This window comes from Protomyctophum parallelum (genome assembly GCF_964188405.1).
Source record: "Protomyctophum parallelum genome assembly, chromosome: 6".
In the NCBI taxonomy this organism is placed as follows: Eukaryota; Metazoa; Chordata; class Actinopteri; order Myctophiformes; family Myctophidae; genus Protomyctophum; species Protomyctophum parallelum.
In genome coordinates this window covers 18,927,317-18,947,328 of record NC_139701.1, presented here as the reverse complement: position 1 = coordinate 18,947,328, position 20,012 = coordinate 18,927,317, and the positions used below count along the sequence as shown (strand labels likewise).

At 45.5% G+C, this 20,012-nt stretch overlaps 1 protein-coding gene across 10 annotated transcripts in view; it reads left to right on the top strand.

The window, feature by feature from the left end:
- Nucleotides 1-20,012, top strand: part of fryl (furry homolog, like) — a 113,304-nt gene that overhangs the window by 11,231 nt on the left and 82,061 nt on the right. For 5 of the 10 annotated variants that reach the window (XM_083766481.1, XM_083766479.1, XM_083766477.1 and 2 more), the window contains exon 1: nt 8,858-9,290. The exons of 1 other annotated variant lie outside the window; for it this stretch is intronic. In XM_083766481.1, the coding sequence (XP_083622607.1) occupies nt 9,089-9,290 (202 nt within the window). In that variant the 5' untranslated portion in view covers nt 8,858-9,088. Of the gene's footprint in view, nt 1-8,856; nt 9,291-10,319; nt 10,376-15,966; nt 16,641-20,012 lie in introns of those variants that run through there. 4 more of the 10 variants (XM_083766483.1, XM_083766482.1, XM_083766480.1 and 1 more) reach the window with 3 other exon arrangements.

Sequence of the window (20,012 nt, the reverse complement as noted above, 5' to 3'; positions counted from 1 at the left end):
CTGTTCACATCATGGATGATTGTAATTGGGCTGAAGCACCATCTTACAGCACTGTTCAGATGTCTGAACAACCTGTTATGCAAAAATTACAAAGAAACGGACTACCGTAATTTCCGGACTATAAGCCGCGGCTTTTTACCCATGATTTGAACCCTGCGGCTTATACAACGGTGCGGCTAATCTATGGATTTTTACAGCTAACTCAGAACCATCTCAGGCTCTGAGCTAACGTAGCTGCGGCTTATAGTCCGGTGCGGCTTATAGTCCGGTGCGGCTTGTATACGGGATTTTCCCTAAATTTGGCTGGTGCGGCTTATATTCAGGTGCGGCTTATAGTCCGGAAATTACGGTAATTGGAAGGGTTGTACAGAAAGCTTGTGTGAACGAGCATGCAGGGCGAATGTGTATCTCCAGCAACACTTGCATCTATGATGTAGTGTCTGTTTGTGCCATGGGAGGGCGATGCAGCGTGGCTTAATCTTTCTGAGGTTTTCTAGTATGGGAGGGAGGCGGAAGGGGGATGTTGTTATTGATGCCTTTACAGATCAACTACACTAGCCTAACCTGAGTGTCAAACAATATGGCGGCAGTGCAGAACCAGAAAGTGACAGTGTGCGGACCAGTGGGGAACCAGCTGATTGGGCCCTGCAGTCCACCGGCTTTCCTGTTTTCTCAGGGCTGGACTGCAAGAGCAGGCCAGCGGCAGGCGGGCGGGGTACCCTGGAATGGCATAAGGGAACGCTGCGCATTGTTCACGAGTGCTTCCTCTTCCACATTCCTGGGCTGATTGGGATCTGGGCCTCCTGCGCCGGGGTATTGTTCTAACCAGTCAGCACCGTCGACCTGGCCCCCACAGCAGCACAGCTGCCTCCACCGGCCCATTGTGCTGATCAGACCCTGCGATGACTATCTCCCCCCAACCCTCATCACTCGGCTCTCTCTCTTCTTGCTCTCCCCTCTGACTCTGATTCTTACCAGGTCGTGCCAGGCTTCAGCCTCTCCTCATCGCCATCCGTCACCAGCCACTAGCTTGTGTCCTCGATGCACTATAGTGTGCGTTTATTTTCCTTGCATTTCTATTGTGTCTGCTTTGACAGAGCCTGATAGTTGTCTGGAGTAACAGTGGTGTTTACTTGTATCTAAATTCTCCCATTAGGTTTCTGTTGGGGGGGGGGGGGGGGGGGGGGGGGGGGGTGTAGTGGGGTAGGTTATTAACACGGACGTGCTTCTATAATTCTTGGTACGAGCTGCACATTTCTGTAAACAAAATGTAATTGGTAGCCTAATTGTTTTAGTCACTGATTGTTGCCAAAATGACAAATTAGCTCTGGGTTTAATAACTAACATTGTTTTTCTGTTTGTCAAATTGAATTTGGAAAATGTATCTGTGTGAGGAGCTATAGCATCCCTATTCGGTGGGAAGCATTTGGCAAACATAGCAGATCTATGTGACAACTTGTGATCTTGTAGATCGGCTATTTTCGGCCAATTTGGTGTTGAGGTGATTGATTGATTGAATACTTTATTAGGCAACATAAATGCAAACAGCACAATGTACAGTCAGGCATCTTTGTTCAAAAAAGGATCTCACCGAAGAAAGACCTTGCGGCCTTGTTTCCATTCGGGTCCTATCCACTCACACATGACATGAATAATAAGTTAACACAGTAATAATTAGTAAGTGATATAACAATAATAATTTAAAGCAACATATACATTTCCTCTAAACATGAAATATACAGTATGCACAGGTTGGGGACGAAGGTTTAATCGGAAGGGGGTTATTCGCACAAAGAGGCTGGGGCGATCACCTCCTCTCCCTTTGACCTGCTGACAGGTGAATGTTTAGGCCTGACTTGAAGGAAGCCAGTGATTTGTTCGTTTTGAGCGATGGGGGGGAGGGCATTCCACACCTGGGTAGCAGTGCTTTGAAAGGTGAATTTGCCCATATTCGTTTTATAAATGCACCAGATCGTTGTTCACGCTCCCTCTAGTTTTATGGCTGTGGGTGTTGCTCACTTTTTAAAGTAATTAGACAAGTAAGTGGGTACTGAGGGCATGGAGGGTAAAGTTGCATTTACAATTTTGAAAGTCAGGCCCATCTTCAATTGCTTGACTCTGTCTTCCACCCTGAGCCAGCCTATGCTGTCAAAATGTTCCGCATATAGGTGGGTCATGGGCCCTAGGTGGAGAAGAAGAAGGATTAGTTTGAGAAGTTTGAAGCTTGGTTTTATGTGCCATTGAGGTGTTAGGGAAACGAGTTATCGGTAAGCCAGGTTCGGATTTTTGTGAGTTCTGTACTAAGAGCCTCCTCAACCTGCACTTTGTTTTCTCCCGAAATTAGGAGTGCTGAGTCATCGGCAAACAAAAACAACTTACAATTACATGCAGCGCTCATGTCGTTAATATATAGTAGGAAGAGTAATGGCCCTAATATGCTTCCTTGGGGAACCCCACAGTTCACTGGGAGGGGGGAGGACATGGTTCCATTAATGTCAACCATTTGTTCTCTACCTTCCAGGTAGGACCTCATCCAACATAGTGAAGTACTATCAAAACCAGTCGCCTTTAGCTTGTCCAGTAGGATTGAATGATTGACAGTATCAAATGCCTTTTGAAGGTCCAGCATGACCATCCCACAGTATTTCCCCGCGTCTACCTCGCGTTTGATGTAGTCATTTAGATATAATAGGCATGTGTCAGTGGAGTGTGATGTTCTGAAACCGGATTGGAATTCGAACAGCAGATTGCGTTCGCTTAAATATCTTCTAATTTGTTCATAAATTATTCTCTCTATGATTTTGGACATAGAACACAAGATAGAGACAGGCGGTAGTTTCCTGTGTCTAATTTACTTCCCTTTTTGTACAGGGGGATTACTCGTGCCATTTTAAGTTCCTGGGGATTTGACTGATGGATAGGTTTGAGATGTGGGTTATTATAGGGGCTATAGAGACAGCAGCGTCCCTGAGGAATCTGGTTGGTAAGTTGTCATGACCAGTGGCCTTGTTTGGCTGAAGGGCGTTTAGTTTTTTTAGTACCTCTTCATTAGTTACTGATTTGAATGAGAATGAGTCGTTTATAGCGCCTAGTTTTGCGTAATGTGCTTTAATGTGATCAGAACCGTACAGGCCAGAATGCGGGGGGAGTTTATTTACAAATTTTGTGGCAATATTGGTGAAGAAATTATTGAAACAGCATCATTGTCTCCACCAGGCCGAAGGCATGGGGGGAGAGTATGTTTTGCACTCCGTCCGTCCGTCCGTCCGTCCGTGTGTCCGTGTGTGTGTCCGTGAGCAGCTAATCTTGGCCACCGTTAACCCGCTCGATGCCAAATCTTGCACACACACTCCCTGGATGCCAACGATGAACCTCTGCCCCAAACCTTCCAGAACGGCCTGTTATAGCGCCACCAGGAGGCCGCTTTGCGCAAAACAAGTTTTTGCACAGTACACCTACAGATTTTGTCCAAACATCACGCAAATTGGTACACAGTCTCTCTAGAGCCATTCAACGAAACGGGTTCAACAGCAGCGGGGGTCCACCTGTGGTGGGAGGGGGGCGAGCAATGGACTGTATCATCGTTGTCCGGCCACATGGAGTCGATGAAGGTCTCGTCGTCCTTGATCTGATGGAGCCGTGGCACCCTCATCCTTAGATCGGACACCTCCTGGAACAGCCGATGACAACTGCCACAGTCGGGCGACACGGTAGGTGAAGCCATGCCCGTGGGCATGGTGGCTGAGGGTAAAAAAATATCTTTGGCGAGTAAATTGTGAAATTAACAGTGTAGGTTGGGTTATAATGAGGCTAGGGGGAAGGCACGTAGTAGCCCGGGCCGGCACCTACCCGCGAGGGCCACACAAGTGGTGGCCCTGTGCGGTGAGCTGACTCAGAAAGCAGGATTATGAACAGTAGTAATGCTGTGCAGGAGTGAGACCTACCCGCGAGTGCCACGTACGTGGCCCGGTGCGGTGTGTTGTCTCCGCGTTGATAGATTCAGGAAAGCCGGTTTCCGTCAAGCTCTCCGTCGGTTTCGGTTTCTTGGTTAGCTCCCGCTGATGCCAGGACAGAGTTTGCCCCGACGGGATGGTACAGGTGGAGATCCAGGTTGATGTAGTGATAAGATAAGATACCGACGGTAGAAAAACCCAGCAGGAGCAGAGCTGTCAAATTAGCCTCTGCTACCTGTCAGGCTAGCGGTATTAGACTACTGACAGCTGCCCAGGTGGGAGCTGGTCGGCTGTAAGTCTTGTACATAAAAACTGTGATTCTGATCCTTAAAACAGACTGGGTGTATTAAAAAGAACAGTTTAAAACAGCCATGTTCTTATTATTAGAGTGATCAGAATGAGATAAACGATAAAATCCACCGTTTTTAGAGACTTGTCTCTCGGCTTGTCTCTCGGCATCTTCAGCGAAGTACAGAGCATTCCAAGTACAGAGTAATAGAGGTTGTAGCTGGAAAACTTAAAGGAGCATTCAGTGATTTGGAAACCCCCCCGGTCTGATTGGATGAAGGCTGGGGCACCTAGCCAAAAACGAAACCTACTTTCTTTTTTACCCCAGGGAGGAACTCCTTATATTATATTATATGGTTAGCACACTCTATAGTAGGGTTGATTATCACAACAAAACAAAAAAATAAGTGATATCTGAATTTAGTGAAATCACTGAATATACCTTTAAGGCCAGCTGTGGTGCAAACCTAAAGATGGGCCTCTTCATCTCCAGGGCTCACTGCTCGGGTTTGTACTCTGCCATCTGGCCTCTAGAGGGCAGACCACTCTACCGGCCACCGCTGCCCTTTCATTTGGCTGGCTGTGCCTGTATTCATCCCCTGCTCTGCCACTTTGTGCTTACTCTGCACACTAGCTTTGGTGCTGGCTAGATGTAATGCTACAATGCCCTTTGTGCATACTTTTCACAATATTGTGTGTGTGTGTGTGTGTGTGTGTGTGTGTGTGTGTGTGTGTGTGTGTGTGTGTGTGTGTGTGTGTGTGTGTGTGTGTGTGTGTGTGTGTGTGTGTGTGTGTGTGTGTGTGTGTGTGTGTGTGTGTGTGTGTGTGTGTGTCAGACAGTCGTGCACAGCTTTTGTACTGGCAGGCTGTTTAGTGGAGTTTTGAAACGTTTACATCATCTCACTGACATTTTCACACGCTGCAGCCGAGGGTGTGAGCACTCTGTACTTCCTGTACAGAGTTTCTCTGACCACACACACACACACACACACACACACACACACACACACAAGAATAATGCGCAGCTCAACAGAAGCATACTGAACAGGCACCCCAAATGACTTAACTGTAAAACATCTAAGCTTGAGGCATTTTAATGTAATCAATGATTGTTCTATCTACACATCTTAGCTTTTTATATCACTATATCGTTTTGACATTTATCTTTCATCTTTACCTTTTACATTTCAGACCTGGTAATTTGAGTGAAACAAACTATTGAGAACATTGTATAGAGCCAATTAAATGATGAATTGAAAAAAAAAACATCAGTTACTGGCTGTCTGGAATACTCAATCTTAATTTTGTACCAAATAATATAGATTGAGCTGAGTAGTTCCTCGAAGCGCAGTATCACAGTGGGAGACACACTGATGGCTGCCAACACTGTTAATTTCCTGGGGCAGATCCCTGATTGGAGAGATTATGGGACAAAGGGTTCACGAAGGTGAATCAGAAAATCACATTACAGCCGTGTAGGCCCAATTTATGGATAAGGAAACCATACAAATGTTGGCCTCTGCTTTAATACGGCCTCATGTTGACTACACCTGTACTACATGGTACAGTAATTCATCCAAGGGGATTAACTAAAGCTCTACCAGATCTAAATAAACTATTCCGGGTGGTATTGAACCTTAGCCCCATGTCTCACCTTGCCAATTAAAGGAATTACATGTTATTAAATGGTTGACAGTTGGAAATTGGGAGTTCACATATTTAATTGGATCTTGTAATGGCCCATGGTATTTTAAGAATTATTCTTGCTAGTTAAGGAGTAGGGACTTGCTATTGGCGATCAACCGTTTTTTGGTCCAGACAGTTATCAGATCCAATTTTCATGATTGTTTCATTGTTGGAATCTGCCTTTTGACTGCTTGCCAATATCTTTTTTTTTGGCTTTCGCCTTTATTTTATATATTTTATGGAGGGACAGACAGTAGGCTGACAGGAAATGGGGAGAGAGATGGGGGGAAGACATGCAGTAAAGGCCGTCTGGACCGGGAGTCGAACCCGTGGCACACTGCCAAGGTGCCTGGACCACTGAGCCACGGCCCAGGCTGTGGGGTGGCGTTTTAATAATTTCAGTTCAGTTCATAAGAAATGCTGCTAGGAGCTCCCTGCGTTTATTTTTTAATTAAATGCAAGCTTTGTGTTACCGTAACTTTTGACAATTTGAAAATGTATGCTATAAATGTATGATATTGATTATTAGTCTCCCTGATCACTAACTATCGTTATTGGCCATGGAATAAAGACATATATAACGTTCTGTACTTGGCTGCAGTAGACTCCTTAAACATTCATGTGGGAAATGGCAATTTGTCCAAAATTAAAGAATGACCTACAAAGGTGTAAGTTTGTAGGTACCGTATGTGTGATAGTGTGTGTGTAATCCACGGTATGCTTGTAAATAGGTGTAGGTAGGACACTTGGGTGTGCCTAATGAATTGCGACAAACAAACGGCTGACCAACAATACTTACCCTCCTGCGCGCTCAGATCAGCCAACGCAGGGAAGCTGGAAGTACCTTCACTAAATACGCCGGGACGACGCTCCACACGTCCCAAACTCTTCTCCCTTCTGGCTCCAAAACTATGGAATGCACTTCCCATTGCAATTCAGAACTGCAGACCCACTCCCAATCTTCCGCCGTAGTCTGAAAACCCACCTCTTCAGACCGACAGACTTAGCCCGTTGCACTTGCCCTAGCCTCGACCTCCTACAGGCATATGCAAAGACTCAATTTATGTAACTTAGATATCATTTTATGATGATAAAGTATATATGCATAGTTTCATTATATAGATATTCTACTGTTAGGTTCTTAGCTTACGTATGATTCATTCATGATGACAATTGTTTTATGTATATGATGTATTACCATGTTTTTTGTTCTTGCTTATTGTAAATCGCTCTGGATTAAGAGCGTCTGCTAAATGCCTAAATTGTAGAAATTTATTTTATTTGGTATCCAGGAAAGAGAACGGAAGTTCATTCATATGGGTTTGATGTTGGTTATTGTTGTTGGTGTATAACTGGCTGACCTGGCTGTTGTGTCTATAATTGTAGCAACAAGACGAACCTGGGTGGTGTGTCGGCTAGGAAGATCGTCCTAGAGGGGTGGTGTTTACTGTTGATTGGATTCTTTGATGCTATAGCTGATGTCGTCATTGTCATGTGTACTTGAGCAAGACACAAACCCAGAGAAGTCCAACAGTTGAAATGAAATCGCAATAGTAAGAAACTGTAACCTAGATCGATAATTATTATGTGTGGCATTTGTACTGCACAATTTAACTATGGGATTTCTACTTAATAACAGGGCATACCACCCGATACAACTAACTTTGTCTTTGTGTTATTACAGGATCGCCTCACCCATTAATTTCTATAAACGGTGATTGTCCTGCCACTGAAGCTGTGCAGGGCTACCAAACTGAATTGTAATCTAAAAGACAAAACAACGTAGACTTGAAATACTTGTACTTTTAGCATTATAGTGGTCCAACAGCTTCACTGTGGTGCATAATTGTAGCTAAAACTAAATTTGTTTTATACTTGAACATAGCCGATATACAAGCTGCAGCACAACGTTTTTTATATCGGCAATTTCAATGCACACGCAATTATACCGTAAATCGAGCATAATGGTGAGTCAGCAGAAATGGCCAGTCATGAAGGTGTTGTATGGTTTATTGGACACTGCTAGAACTATGTGAACTTTTGTGGAATATTTTCATTTAGTGTCGATATTGAGAACTGCATACATTTGTGCTTGGATGGGCTTTTATTTTTTATTTTATTTATTTTGCGCATGCTTTTAGGAAATGGCTTAATTGATTATTTCCTTAGGCTCTGAGCCTTTGTGAGAGTCAGCACAGCATACTCCTTCTCTCCCTATCCTCTTTCTCCTTCTCTCTCTCCCTCCCTCCCATCAGCTGGGAGGATTTTTGGAGGAGTTTGGGGTTTGCTGCAGGTACGAGCTGTGCAGCCAAGCACAGCACAGCAGTCTGTCATCAGGCTGTTTCACAGAGGCTTTCAGCTCACTCTGCTTCTTGTCATCATACTTCCAACGCCGTACAGTACAGTGGTGGAAATGAGAGGCAGAGGAGTGCTGCTGTTTGCTGTTTTATTAACCCTGGCAATCCTATTTTTGGCAAATTCATTTTTGGCCAAAATCTTCGAAGTATATATGTAGGGCTTAAGCAAGCAAACATGGCAGCATTCAAATGTGTTGTTTTGTCTGCGTGTCCATGTGTGTATATATATGAGTGTGGGAACATATGACACAGTTCCGTGCATGATAAGGGCTATCAGTAAACACAGGCAGGCCGGCAGAGCTGGATACAAGCATGCTTGCTGGTTTTACCAGAGTGTGCTGGTGTGTGTCAGTCTCTCCTCCTTCCCCTGGTGAGGGGAGACAGGTCTGCAGGGCGTGGCTGCTGGCTCTTCTGTTGTGATTGGCTGGAAGCCCTGGCGTGTGTTATCTCCTGTGGAACATATTATAGCCCCGCCCCTGATATCGCTTGGCCCCGCCCACTCCTAATTACATCACGGTCGGAGAAGAGTTCCATGTCTGTTTGCTTTCTGCCTCCTCTGTGTGCACACAGGTAGTTTCTCACTCTTTGACAATAAGCAGTTAATACACTGAGGCAGAGAAGAAACAACGTTCCTGCTATTGGATACGTGCAGAGAGGTGTCTGGTCATCTTAAGGTCAGTCTGAGGGTCCCGCACATACAGGCCTCAGTAGCTGCCATCTGAGGGACCACCCATCCCCTGCTCCTCTGCCAGTGGAGATGAAGCAGCTGGGTAGCAGGCCGCACGTTACTGGACCACGCAAAACATGGATTTCCTCAGGAGCCTGGTCCCCAACGTCATGTCAGGGGAAGGTCCCACAGAGCATGGGGGAGCGCTGCCTCGGGAGACGGGCCCCCGGCTGCTCCGCATGAAGCGGCTGGGCCTGCTGGCCATGGGGCAAACCATCCACGAGGATCCCAGAGAGGCGGCGGCGGCGCTCCCTCGCTCCAACCGCAGCCGCCTCAAAGGTACTGCTTACCCAACAGCACAGGCATGTAGGAGTCATCCATGTTCGCCTTTATCTCTGCTTGTTAAATGGACTCTCGCCGCCCGTCTGCCCATCCGCCTGCTCGTCTGCTTCCCTGCCTCAAACTCTACTTTGCATTTGCGGTTAACCCTCCCAAGTTCCATTCAGTGCAGTGGGTGTTCATGGACACCCAGCTACTCCTTTAGTGATAAGCATAGACCAGCTGAACAATCATGAAGCCCTGAGTGTAATGTAGAAGGCAGCCATGCTGTCCGCAGCATTCTGAGGGGTGGTACTGCACACATTTGGGGTTTGCTCTTGAACAATCATCATGTCTTATATGTCTATGTCTATACACGCAGTCACAATTCAGCCATTACTTGGGCACTTTATTAAAAAGCAGTTAGTCCATTTGTTCTGTCATGACTCAACAGCCTAAATATAATATACCAGCACTTGTTTATTTTAGAGCTGAAGTACTGTGATCAGATGACTGAGAACAATATTTGTTCTGCAGTAGATCTACAGTACCTGTACTTGGGGCCTTGGGATCGTGTGTGTGTGTGTGTGTGTGTGTGTGTGTGCATCATGATCATGCAGGATGATGAATTGTCATTCTCTCAGCGTGGCTTTGTGTGCGTTGCTTTCCTGTCAGAACATGCCTGTTCTCCTGTTTACTCACGGCTAAAACATGGCTGAGCCTGAGCGCTTCTTACTCATCTAGGGCTTTTTACGGCGAGCCAGGCTGACTGCTTGTCCAGTTAACCCAGTTATCCACGGCCCACGTCGTCAACCGGGACGGGCCGGTTTGTGTATTGTGTAATTGTGTATGTGTGTAAAGGTTGTTGACTGAGGCCCAACATAACTGGGTAACCTCTGCCCTCTGTTGCCCCTCTTTATTAATGTATCCACTATCCATATTAAGTAACACACCTTTACACCCCTTGAGAATTGACGGAGAATTAAACATTCTCTCTTCCAACCCCTCCCCCCTTTCTGTTTTTTCCCTTTTTCAACTAGGACACCGCCACTTTAGAAAAGTCTCCTTTGCACATCCTGCTACTACTGATGTTAGGGGTTCTGTTGGTGAGTTCAAAGTAACAAAGGAAAGCTTTTTTGCACACAGTGATTGACTGCGGCATGCAGGACAGGTCTGGTTTGTCGCATCTTGGGGGACTCAAATCACTCATGCAGCGTTTATTAGCACCACTCCCTTGTGTTCTGAGACTGGCACATGGCCTGAGTCAGTTGGCTTTTCAGGTGGAGCTGCTCGTCTTTCTGTCGTTTGTCATGTTCACCTGAATACACTACACAATGACATCAGTTCATACGCTAGATGTACCGTGGAGCGTGATTAGGACCAGTATTTGGTTAAAGGGTGCTGCAGGTTTGCAGTTTATAATTAGGGTGTGTTATGTGCGTGTGACTAAATGTGGATGTGGGCCAATGGGGCGTACTTCTTTAGTAATGAAGGATGTTGCATGTGACTTTTTTTTTCTTGGCCTGTGAATAGCTCACAGGGTGTATGTTCCAGACAGCCGTGGACCAAATTATTCACTGGCCGCCTTAAATAGTTAGTACTGCACATTGAAACGCCAGTGAAAGAAGCCCTTTTAATCGCGCAGCCTGGCACAGACAGTGCACTTAGTGGGAGAACAGTATGATAGCTGGTGGAGACATGTGCTATGAATCATCCCTGATGCTCACACCATCACACTGACTCCACACACATAACCCTGCAGTCAGTCACTGCGGCCTGGGCCTGGCTCTCTCCTGGGCCTGGCGCTCTCTATCTACCTGAGGTTTAATCCTCATTTGGCTGCACTGTGGTTCCATAGAGATGATGATGCTGCTGCTGACCGCACAATGACTCTCCTGAAACGACGCAACACTCAGCATTTGGAAGGCAAATCTTTGCAAAGTGGGTTCACGCCTTGTGTCTGATAGATATACAGCATTTGTGTCTGTGTCTGTGTGTGTGTGTGTGTGTGTGTGTGTGTGTGTGTATCTCAGCACGTTTAATTGTGGGGCGGATAGTTCCTTGTGTAATGTCCTTAGTGAAGCCAACTGTGATTGTTCAATAAAAAAAATAAAAGTATCAATATAGGACAATTTCTTTTGGCAAAGTTTCAGTTTGGCAATTGTTCTTTTCCCCCTGAAAGTGAAATGCCAACAAGCCACTGACACCCATGGCTAAGAAAATGTTTTGTTAATTAGTGTTAATGTATCCACAATCAATGAGATAGTAATGTATGTTAATTTTTTGTATCTTCTCTATTCGTACTGTGCAAAGTATACACGCACACCTAGCCCCCCCACCACACACACACACACACACACACACACACGCACACGCACACGCACACATGTATAGATCATATGTGTGTACTTTGTACAGTGACAGTGCAAAATGTGGTAAAGATGACATGCTGTATACTCTTACATACTCAGTGTTGTTTGTTAAAGGAGAATTCCATGCTAGAATGCTTTCTTATCTTTCTTACCTTTCTTTGTAGTTGTTACGTCCCCACCAAAGAGGTCCAGGTGTTTTTTTTTGTGCAAAAACTCCTTATTGGCTATTTTCCCTACCATAAGCCCTCAATGAATTGCATTGCATTGAATGGGAATTGAATGGGGCTATGGGGTGTTATGCTAATTCACTTATTTCCATCGAAAGAAATAGTAAAGTGTGCCGCTTGGGATATTATTTACATTATGAAGAGAGGATATATACAAAGAAATTATAATTTTGAGCAATGGAAATAAGCAAATTAGCACAACACTCCATAGCCCCATTCAATTCCCATTCAATTCAATGCAATTCATTTAGGGCTTATGGTAGGGGAAATAGCCAATAAGGAGCTTTTGCACAAAATAACACCTGGACCTCTTTGGTGGGGACGTAACAACAACTACAAAGAAAGGTAAGAAAGCCTTTTAGTATGGAATTCTCCTTTAAACTTTCAGACGGGAAGCTTAACGATGCTTAATAGACTACAGGTGTTGGATAGAGTGAGAGTCGTCACTCGTCAGCTGGGTCGAGTGGATGTTTTCTTCTTTTTTTTTAATTTTTTTTAAATTTCACACATGATCACAACTTCAGTAGTGTATTGTGTTGTTGCTGGAAGCTGTTGCTAAATTAAGAACTTTTCAGATGGAACAATTTGACCCAACATGAAACCTGCATTCATAACCGTGGGCTGGTTACTTTAGTGTTACCCTTCTCTGAACCTCGTTCCCTATCCTCTCCTTTCATGTTTGTTATGAAATAGCAGCATAGATTAGCAGCGTGTCTGGGCGCTCGCCGCTGTGGTGTAAAATACTGCTGTAGACACAATGATATAAACGATGGAGCTCATTTTAAACGATAGATATTTTCTATCGTGGATGAGATATATATCGTCATATCACACGGCACACAGGTTGTGAAACACTACTGTACTACTTGTACTGTACTACGTGTACTGTACTACTCATACTGTGCTCTACTCTACTACTCGTACTGTACTATCCTGTCCTGTCCTGCTCGTACTGTTCCATCTCAAAGTGGACATGGAGACATATAGGGACCCACATTGCTGCTCCTTGGAGTGAATAGCACCACGCACAAACTGTAATATGTACTGTACTCGTACTGCACGGGTGCTGTACGCTGTACTGTACTGTAGTAGTCGTACTGTACTTGTACTGCACGGGTACTGTACGCTGTACTGTACTGTAGTAGTCGTACTGTATAACTCATACTGTACTGTACTTTACTACTCCATACTGTACTGTACTAATCATACTGTACTACGCTGTCGCTACTAGAGGTAGTAGCGAATGTAGTCCAGGCGCTTTTCAAGCACCTGGCAAAAAGTCTCACTTCTAAAGACATTTTGGCACAGACTAAGATTGGCAAAGGCTGTGGATATTGCAGGCCAATAGTATGTGCAAGAGGACGTCAGTAAGCAGCGAAATGCTCACCACTCTCTCACTGGTTGTAGTGACTAGTGACAATTAAACCACCCTCTTTTCTATACCATTTTGCTATGCTGTAAGTACACATCATCTTACAATAAATGTCTGTGTGTACGTACGTCTGTAATCCACGTAACTTGGAAACCGTTCGCCCCACTGACAAATTAGACACACGTTCCAGACCAGCACAGGGAGTGCAGTGCCCGCTGTCAAGTCTGTCGGATTGCAGGTTGTCCAGAACCAGCACAAAAGCCTCTGCCCAGGCTCCAGACAGGCCCAAATCCAGATCACCCCTAGATCTCCATATATGGAGCTGGCCTGTTCTGACATCACAATGTGTTCTGACATCACAATGATGCACAACCTCGCCCCTTATTAGCCAATTGATCGCACCTGATCACCCCCCAATGGGCACTGATCACCCCTATATCTCCATATATGGAGCTGGCCTGTTCTTACATCACAATTATGTTCTGACATCGGCATAAACTCCATATTTGGGCAAGCCTGAAAAGAACTCCATATATGGGCATAAAAGGTACATTATAACTGGGTGGGGCATGCATTTCCAACTTGCATCGTTCCAAGTAGGCCAGTCCCCAACGGGCACCGCTCTAGTACACATAATAAACAGATTTGTTGTTCACTGTTGTCTGTTCCAAGCTACCTATCTGATATCTATTGAACCTGGTGTAGAACTGTACACTTCATGCGACAAGACTAAAGATAATAACAATGTATGATTTGATTCAAACCGTCAAGATGAGAAAAAGACTGACTCCGTGCAGACTGCCACTATCAAGAGCACGGGAGCACATTTTGACCCGACTCGAACATTTGGGAACTTCATCTGTAACAGTTTAACTGTTGAAAAGGCCGGTATAAATAAATCCAGCTTATAGTACAGTATGTGCGTTGGACCCGTACAGGTTGTGTGATGTATCTGATGCTGTGTCCTCTGCAGCCCAGGCAGTGCGAGGGAGGTCAGGGATTGAATTACAGCTGCTATCGATTGTTGCCCCGACCACCACCCCCCTCCCACTTTGTGCAGAGAGGCCAGGACAGGAAATGCATATATGCTCCACTCTGTGGGCTCCTGGGAGGAGTAGCCTCCCCCAGTAATGTCTGTAGTCAGGATGGCTCTGTGTCCATCACGCCTCCCACTTTGTGAATGGAGCTACCGCCAGTAGACTGGCCTCGGCTATGAGCTTATTTGATCATTGGGTGGGAGGGCTCTTGTTTCCTGGAGGTCGAGGTTTTAATGATGTTTAGTTGGAAGTCTCGGGGCCTGGGTTGGGCTTCACTGTCGGACAGTCGCTCTATAATATCTGTCCGGTGTTACGTTCCCATGATGCTGTCGGGAGCTTATTCCTCACACATTCCTTGAGGATTGAAGCCGGTTTACACAAAACAGTATCCTCAGAGCTCTCTGTGTGTTTGTATGTGATCAGGTGTGTTTATGCTGCAGATACTGTGTGATCTCTCTACCTCTATTTCTCGCTCTCTGTTTTTCCCGTAGTTGCTTTGAGTGCAACACTGCGAATTAGGCTATGGTCCAATTCCGCTTTTCTGTTTATTTTATTAATAAATATACCTGAACTCTCAGCCTGTATCAGTGACAGTGTGAGCTGACATCAGAGTTGGTGCCGGGGCCTGGTTTTGACAAAGCGCACATTTGTATGGTGTTTGTTTGCTGCAAGCTCTGAGCGGGTTTTGCATAACTTGTGTGTTGTGAGGGCGCGTCATGTGACAGGGGAGCGGTCGAGGGAGAGAACTGAAGGGATGAAGACAAAGAGGGTTTGTTACAGCGACAGTCTGCTGCTATCTCTTCTTCTCTGAATATTTTGTTAACAAAGTTAATCCTGCTCTTGACCAAGAATTAGTCCATGTCATGTGGATATGTTTAAAGTCTGTACGCGGAGGAGAGAGAGTATAGTCAACACAGGTTAAATAAATGCCAGTTAAAACACATACAGCCACAGTGCATTTGGTTTTTCATTGATGGAGCATGGGTAATTGTGTCTAGTGGCTTTTATAATGTATTATGTAATGAATATGACTCCGCTGGGTGTGTTTGTTTTGTTTAGTCCGACAGAGTAGCTACCATCCCTGTCGTGCCCTTCTGCAGGGCTGACGCACAGAAGGATCAGCTGTCCTAACGTAGCCTATATTCTCCTGTTTGGACTGGACCTAGAACTCTGGGATGTGTGATTTTCATTTTTGCGGACAGATCATTTATTTATTTTGTTATTGGGAGAGTGGTCTCCTGTTTGAGTTGTAAAAGTGCTGATTTGGAATAGCAGTATTTCTTGTTCTGCTTGGCAGCCTGGGCTGTGTTTATGCCTGCTTTCCTTCCTCTTCTCTCTCTCTCTCTCTCTTTCTTCCCATTCTCATTTCTTTCGCTCACACTGCAGTTGGAGGATGACGCATCAGTATTGCTGTGGGTAGCTTACAGGAAGTGTAGTTTTGATAGGCCAGCGCAGAGGCAGCACAGTAGCGGCTCTGACATGCGTTTGCATCGCTGAACCGCAGCCAGGCAACACTGGCAGCATTTTGATGACATCACCCCCCACCCCTCTTTCTGCTGTTGAAACGAGCTCTCTCTCCCCCTCTGAGAGAAAAGGCATTGGTAAAGAACAAGAGCTAGTTAGAAAGGGGAGGGGATGTCGGTGAGCGAATGGCGAGGCAGAGAGCTTGACTGAGTGAGAGAGAGTAGCTGACAGCGCTAGCGGGGCTAGAACTCGACACTCAAAAACAGGAAGAAGGAGAGGAGAGGGAATATCGCCACGCATTGCCAGGAGTTGTATGCGCGCGTGGGGAGCTCCGCTACTGTGCCTCTCCCACTAGGAGAAAAGTTTCCCTGGCTATTACCCCCCCGCCAGTCCCCTGCAGCACAGTGCTGGATGGATCTCTGCACTGGGATGGGGATGAGGGACTCAGTGGACTAGCAAAACGGCAGCAGCAGGCAGCGGGACAGAATTGTCCTTTGAATTAGCTGGGACAGTGTTCTTTCTCTGCGGAGTGCTGGACCAGGCAGAACCCTGGACGTCCTCTCCGGGCTCAACACTGAGCTGTCCCAACTCCCAACATCGCCATGCCACCCTGCGGAGGCTAGAACTTGGCTCCGGGTTGTTTTGGGGTTTTTCTGTACCAGGACATAACGTGCGCGTTTCTCCCGAGGGGGAATTGCGTGTCTTTCGCTGAGTCTTCGTGTTTCTGCAGAACTGCCGGTGGGGGATTTTGTCCCGGTACATTTTTTAGTGCCATTTGGGTGTCTTGCGTATGTGTGTGTGAGAAGCTCAAACGGCGAGTGGCGTCATGCTGAGCCTACAGGATTCAGTCTTCTTTGAGATCAGCATCAAGTCCCTGCTCAAGTCGTGGAGTGGCAGCTGTGAGTAAACCCCCAGCAGGCTATGGCATATAGTACACACATACAATGTTTACATACCTCGCTCAGAGTCAGCGCACTTATCTAGCGCACGCAGCCAGCAGGCCTGCGCGGCGTCCTTCCCGCTTCCTCGCATGCCATCCATGCATGGAGATTGCTTATCGCCTCCGAGGGGGGACAATGAAGTGCCTAATAATGGCCTTGACGGCTTGATTGATCATGTTTGGTCCAGCTGTTTGATCAGTATGCAGGTAGTTGTGAAGTTAACTTCCCTTGTTTGGCTGGCTGCCGCTGTGTCCCCTGAGGCACCATGCCTTGATGAGCATCTGCAGATGCAGACATTGATTACATATACACACACACACACACACACACACACACACACACACACACACACACACACACACACACAAAGACGAACACCCTCACGTTTTTCCTGAAAGCAACTGCCGCACTAGTCATTCTCTCTCATCTTCACTTTTTTTTACTCCCAACTCATTCCTTCCAAATGCACAGAAAATAGCTCTTCAAATCTCATTTTCTCAGCCTTTATTTCCCTTTCATACCCCCCATCCTTATCTCTCTCTCCCCTCTCTCTCTCTCTCTCTCTCTCTCTCTCTCTCTCTCTCTCTCTCTCTCTCTTATCCTTTGAGACAGCTAATGTTTCTCTTATTGATCCATCTTCTGGTTGACTCCTGTTATTATGTCCCCATACAGGCAGCTCATATTCTGACAGATATAAGAAAGGATTTGCCTCTATTATCCTGTTGACCTTATAGTCTGTGTTATACCTGGTTGCGCATTGTACGGCGTAATGAAAATAGACGACCTACAAGCTCAGAGCTTGTAGATCGTCTATTTTCGATGGGCGACACCTGCGTGCAACTAAGAATAAATCAGGCTGCAAGTTAATTCACAGAAATGGAGATGCGTATGGATTCGGAAGGCCTACCACGTTCTATATCTCTGCTGCGTAGCGTCACTCTTTTGTCCCTGTGTTTCAGGATCCTTTATATTATGTCAGTGTATTGTCACATGGTGGCTGCCACCAGCTATAGTGACATACTGTAAGTTCTTGTGTCGTAAAGCACGTTATTATTTGGCTGTATTGTACATCTATTTGATAAAGCTAATAAACATAGTTGTTCCGATAACGATGCCAGTATAGAATCGCTGTCCCGCCACCTGCGAGGGCACCAATAAATAATTCCCCATTAATTTTCCCCAATTCAAAAAGTATTTATTTAAAGACCTGGTGGCAGGGGGGGGGGGGGGGGAGTGTCTTGAGTGTACAGGGTTTGATGAGGGCCCAGGTGGGACTCTACTAATAACTTTGGGGCGGGCCCGTCTAGAGTTTGAATGGACAGGTATCAGTGAAAAGAGAGACATCGAAGAGGAAGGACGGGTGGGAAAGGATCAACATATGGAATGTCAGAACAGGTCAGCTTCATATATGGAGATGTAAAGGTTTGAGGTCAGAGTCAGATGTAGAGTTGCTGGCCGGCTTGACATGTGCAGATCTAGGTGATAATACAGTCTTCTCCATGTATGGCTATGGCTATCCAGGGTTTGATGAGATCAGTGTCATGATCTTCATATATGGAGACCGCCATATATAGAGCGTGTCACGAGGTGTGATCGACTGACGGCCATACAGTATATTGAGGTGTGACCTGACTGACGGACGGGTTTTGCAGCTTTTCATAGTAATCTGCGACCTATGGTCGCTAATAATAATAATCATCTTTATTTTCCCGAAGGATATTCGTCTTCACAGTTCTGTTCAAACACCCACATCAAAACACCAAGACAATACAAAAACATGAGGTCCCCACTGTATACAGCACCATCCTATCGGCGGGGCAGTTTTTTTAATGCCGCGATGGCTGAGGGGACAAAACTCCTACTAAAACGGACCTTTTTCCACGCCATGGTTCTGTCCAGATGGCATGAGGTTAAGAAAAGCGATACGGAGGATCGGTGTCATTTGATATTGAAAGTGCTAACCTTGTGATGGCCTTATTGTTCATATGTTCATATATATGAAGTAATTGGACGCATTTTCTAATTTGTTAACCGCTAAGTGTATGTATAATTTTTTAAAATGTAAAATAAATGTTTTGTTCTTATTGTCTGTCCGCTAAGAGATTGTTTTGTTTTGAAGCTCTGCCCATGTGACCATTCCACTTTTCATGCAATCACCTTAACAAAATACTCACTGGTTTGTAATGCAAAGTCTAATAGCAACCGATCACTGCCAAGTTAATTAGACCAAGCACAGGCAAAGCACATGTACTACATGATCATATACGTGTATCATTCTTTGAGACAAACATTTTATCAGAAATTAAATGCGGGTGATTGATTACATCATTGACAGAAGACCAAACAATTGGAACAGTCTTATTGCAATAGCAAAGTTTTACCATCCATTATTACAGTTCTGGAAGAATTCCATGCCCACACATACTGTATTTGTGCACAAATATGTGGACAACTGGCACACAACTTTGTGTGCCAGTTCAGGTGGCCAAGTCATACACCGTATGTGGCGTATGTGGAAGTGCCGTTCACGCCTGTGCTTTGTCGCCGTGATACGTCACTGTCTTTACCTCTGCATCTTCAACCCAGCGTTGTGGGGTCTGTGACTACTGGGCAATCACAGCACAGCTTTCCTACACCCAGCTTTTGCAGTTCTCTCGCTCGGTGAAAGTGTGAAAGCCCTTTTCTGTATCGCATCGAACAACAACACTACGGACACACTAGGATTATCTCTCCCTCTCTCTTATTCACGGAGAAACACGGAATAACACAGAAACAATACGGTCAGTGGCCAAAGACACATTGCTGTCTTTGGTCAAAATGTACGGTGTGTGTGTCTCACTCAGACACACAATATTCACAGAGAAACGACAACAACACGGACTGCGCGGCATTAGACGTGAGCGTGCCGCAGGCGTGTTAGACTTTAGTTACTAAAACTCCCAAGAGCACAAAAGAGTACAATTGCAGCATGCTCTGTCCCTGATACTAAAGGTCATTACACACTGGCGAATTGGCGACGCGATATATTCGTGCGAATAATTCGCATTTAAAAAAAACAATTGAAGTCCATGCAAGCTTCCACATCAGTGGCGAATGTGCGAATGTGCGAAAATGCGACCGTTTTCGCTTTTATTTGTTCGCTCTGGTGTCGTATTTTGCAGAGATTCGCAGGCGAACTGCAACATGCAATATTTCGCATTTTCAGATCGCTTATTCGCATCGCGTCGCTAATTCGCCAGTGTGTAATGACCTTAACACTGAGGCTATGCCAGTCTGCCAACACTGCTGACAGAAAACTTATCAATTAAGGATTTTCATTGATGATATTCC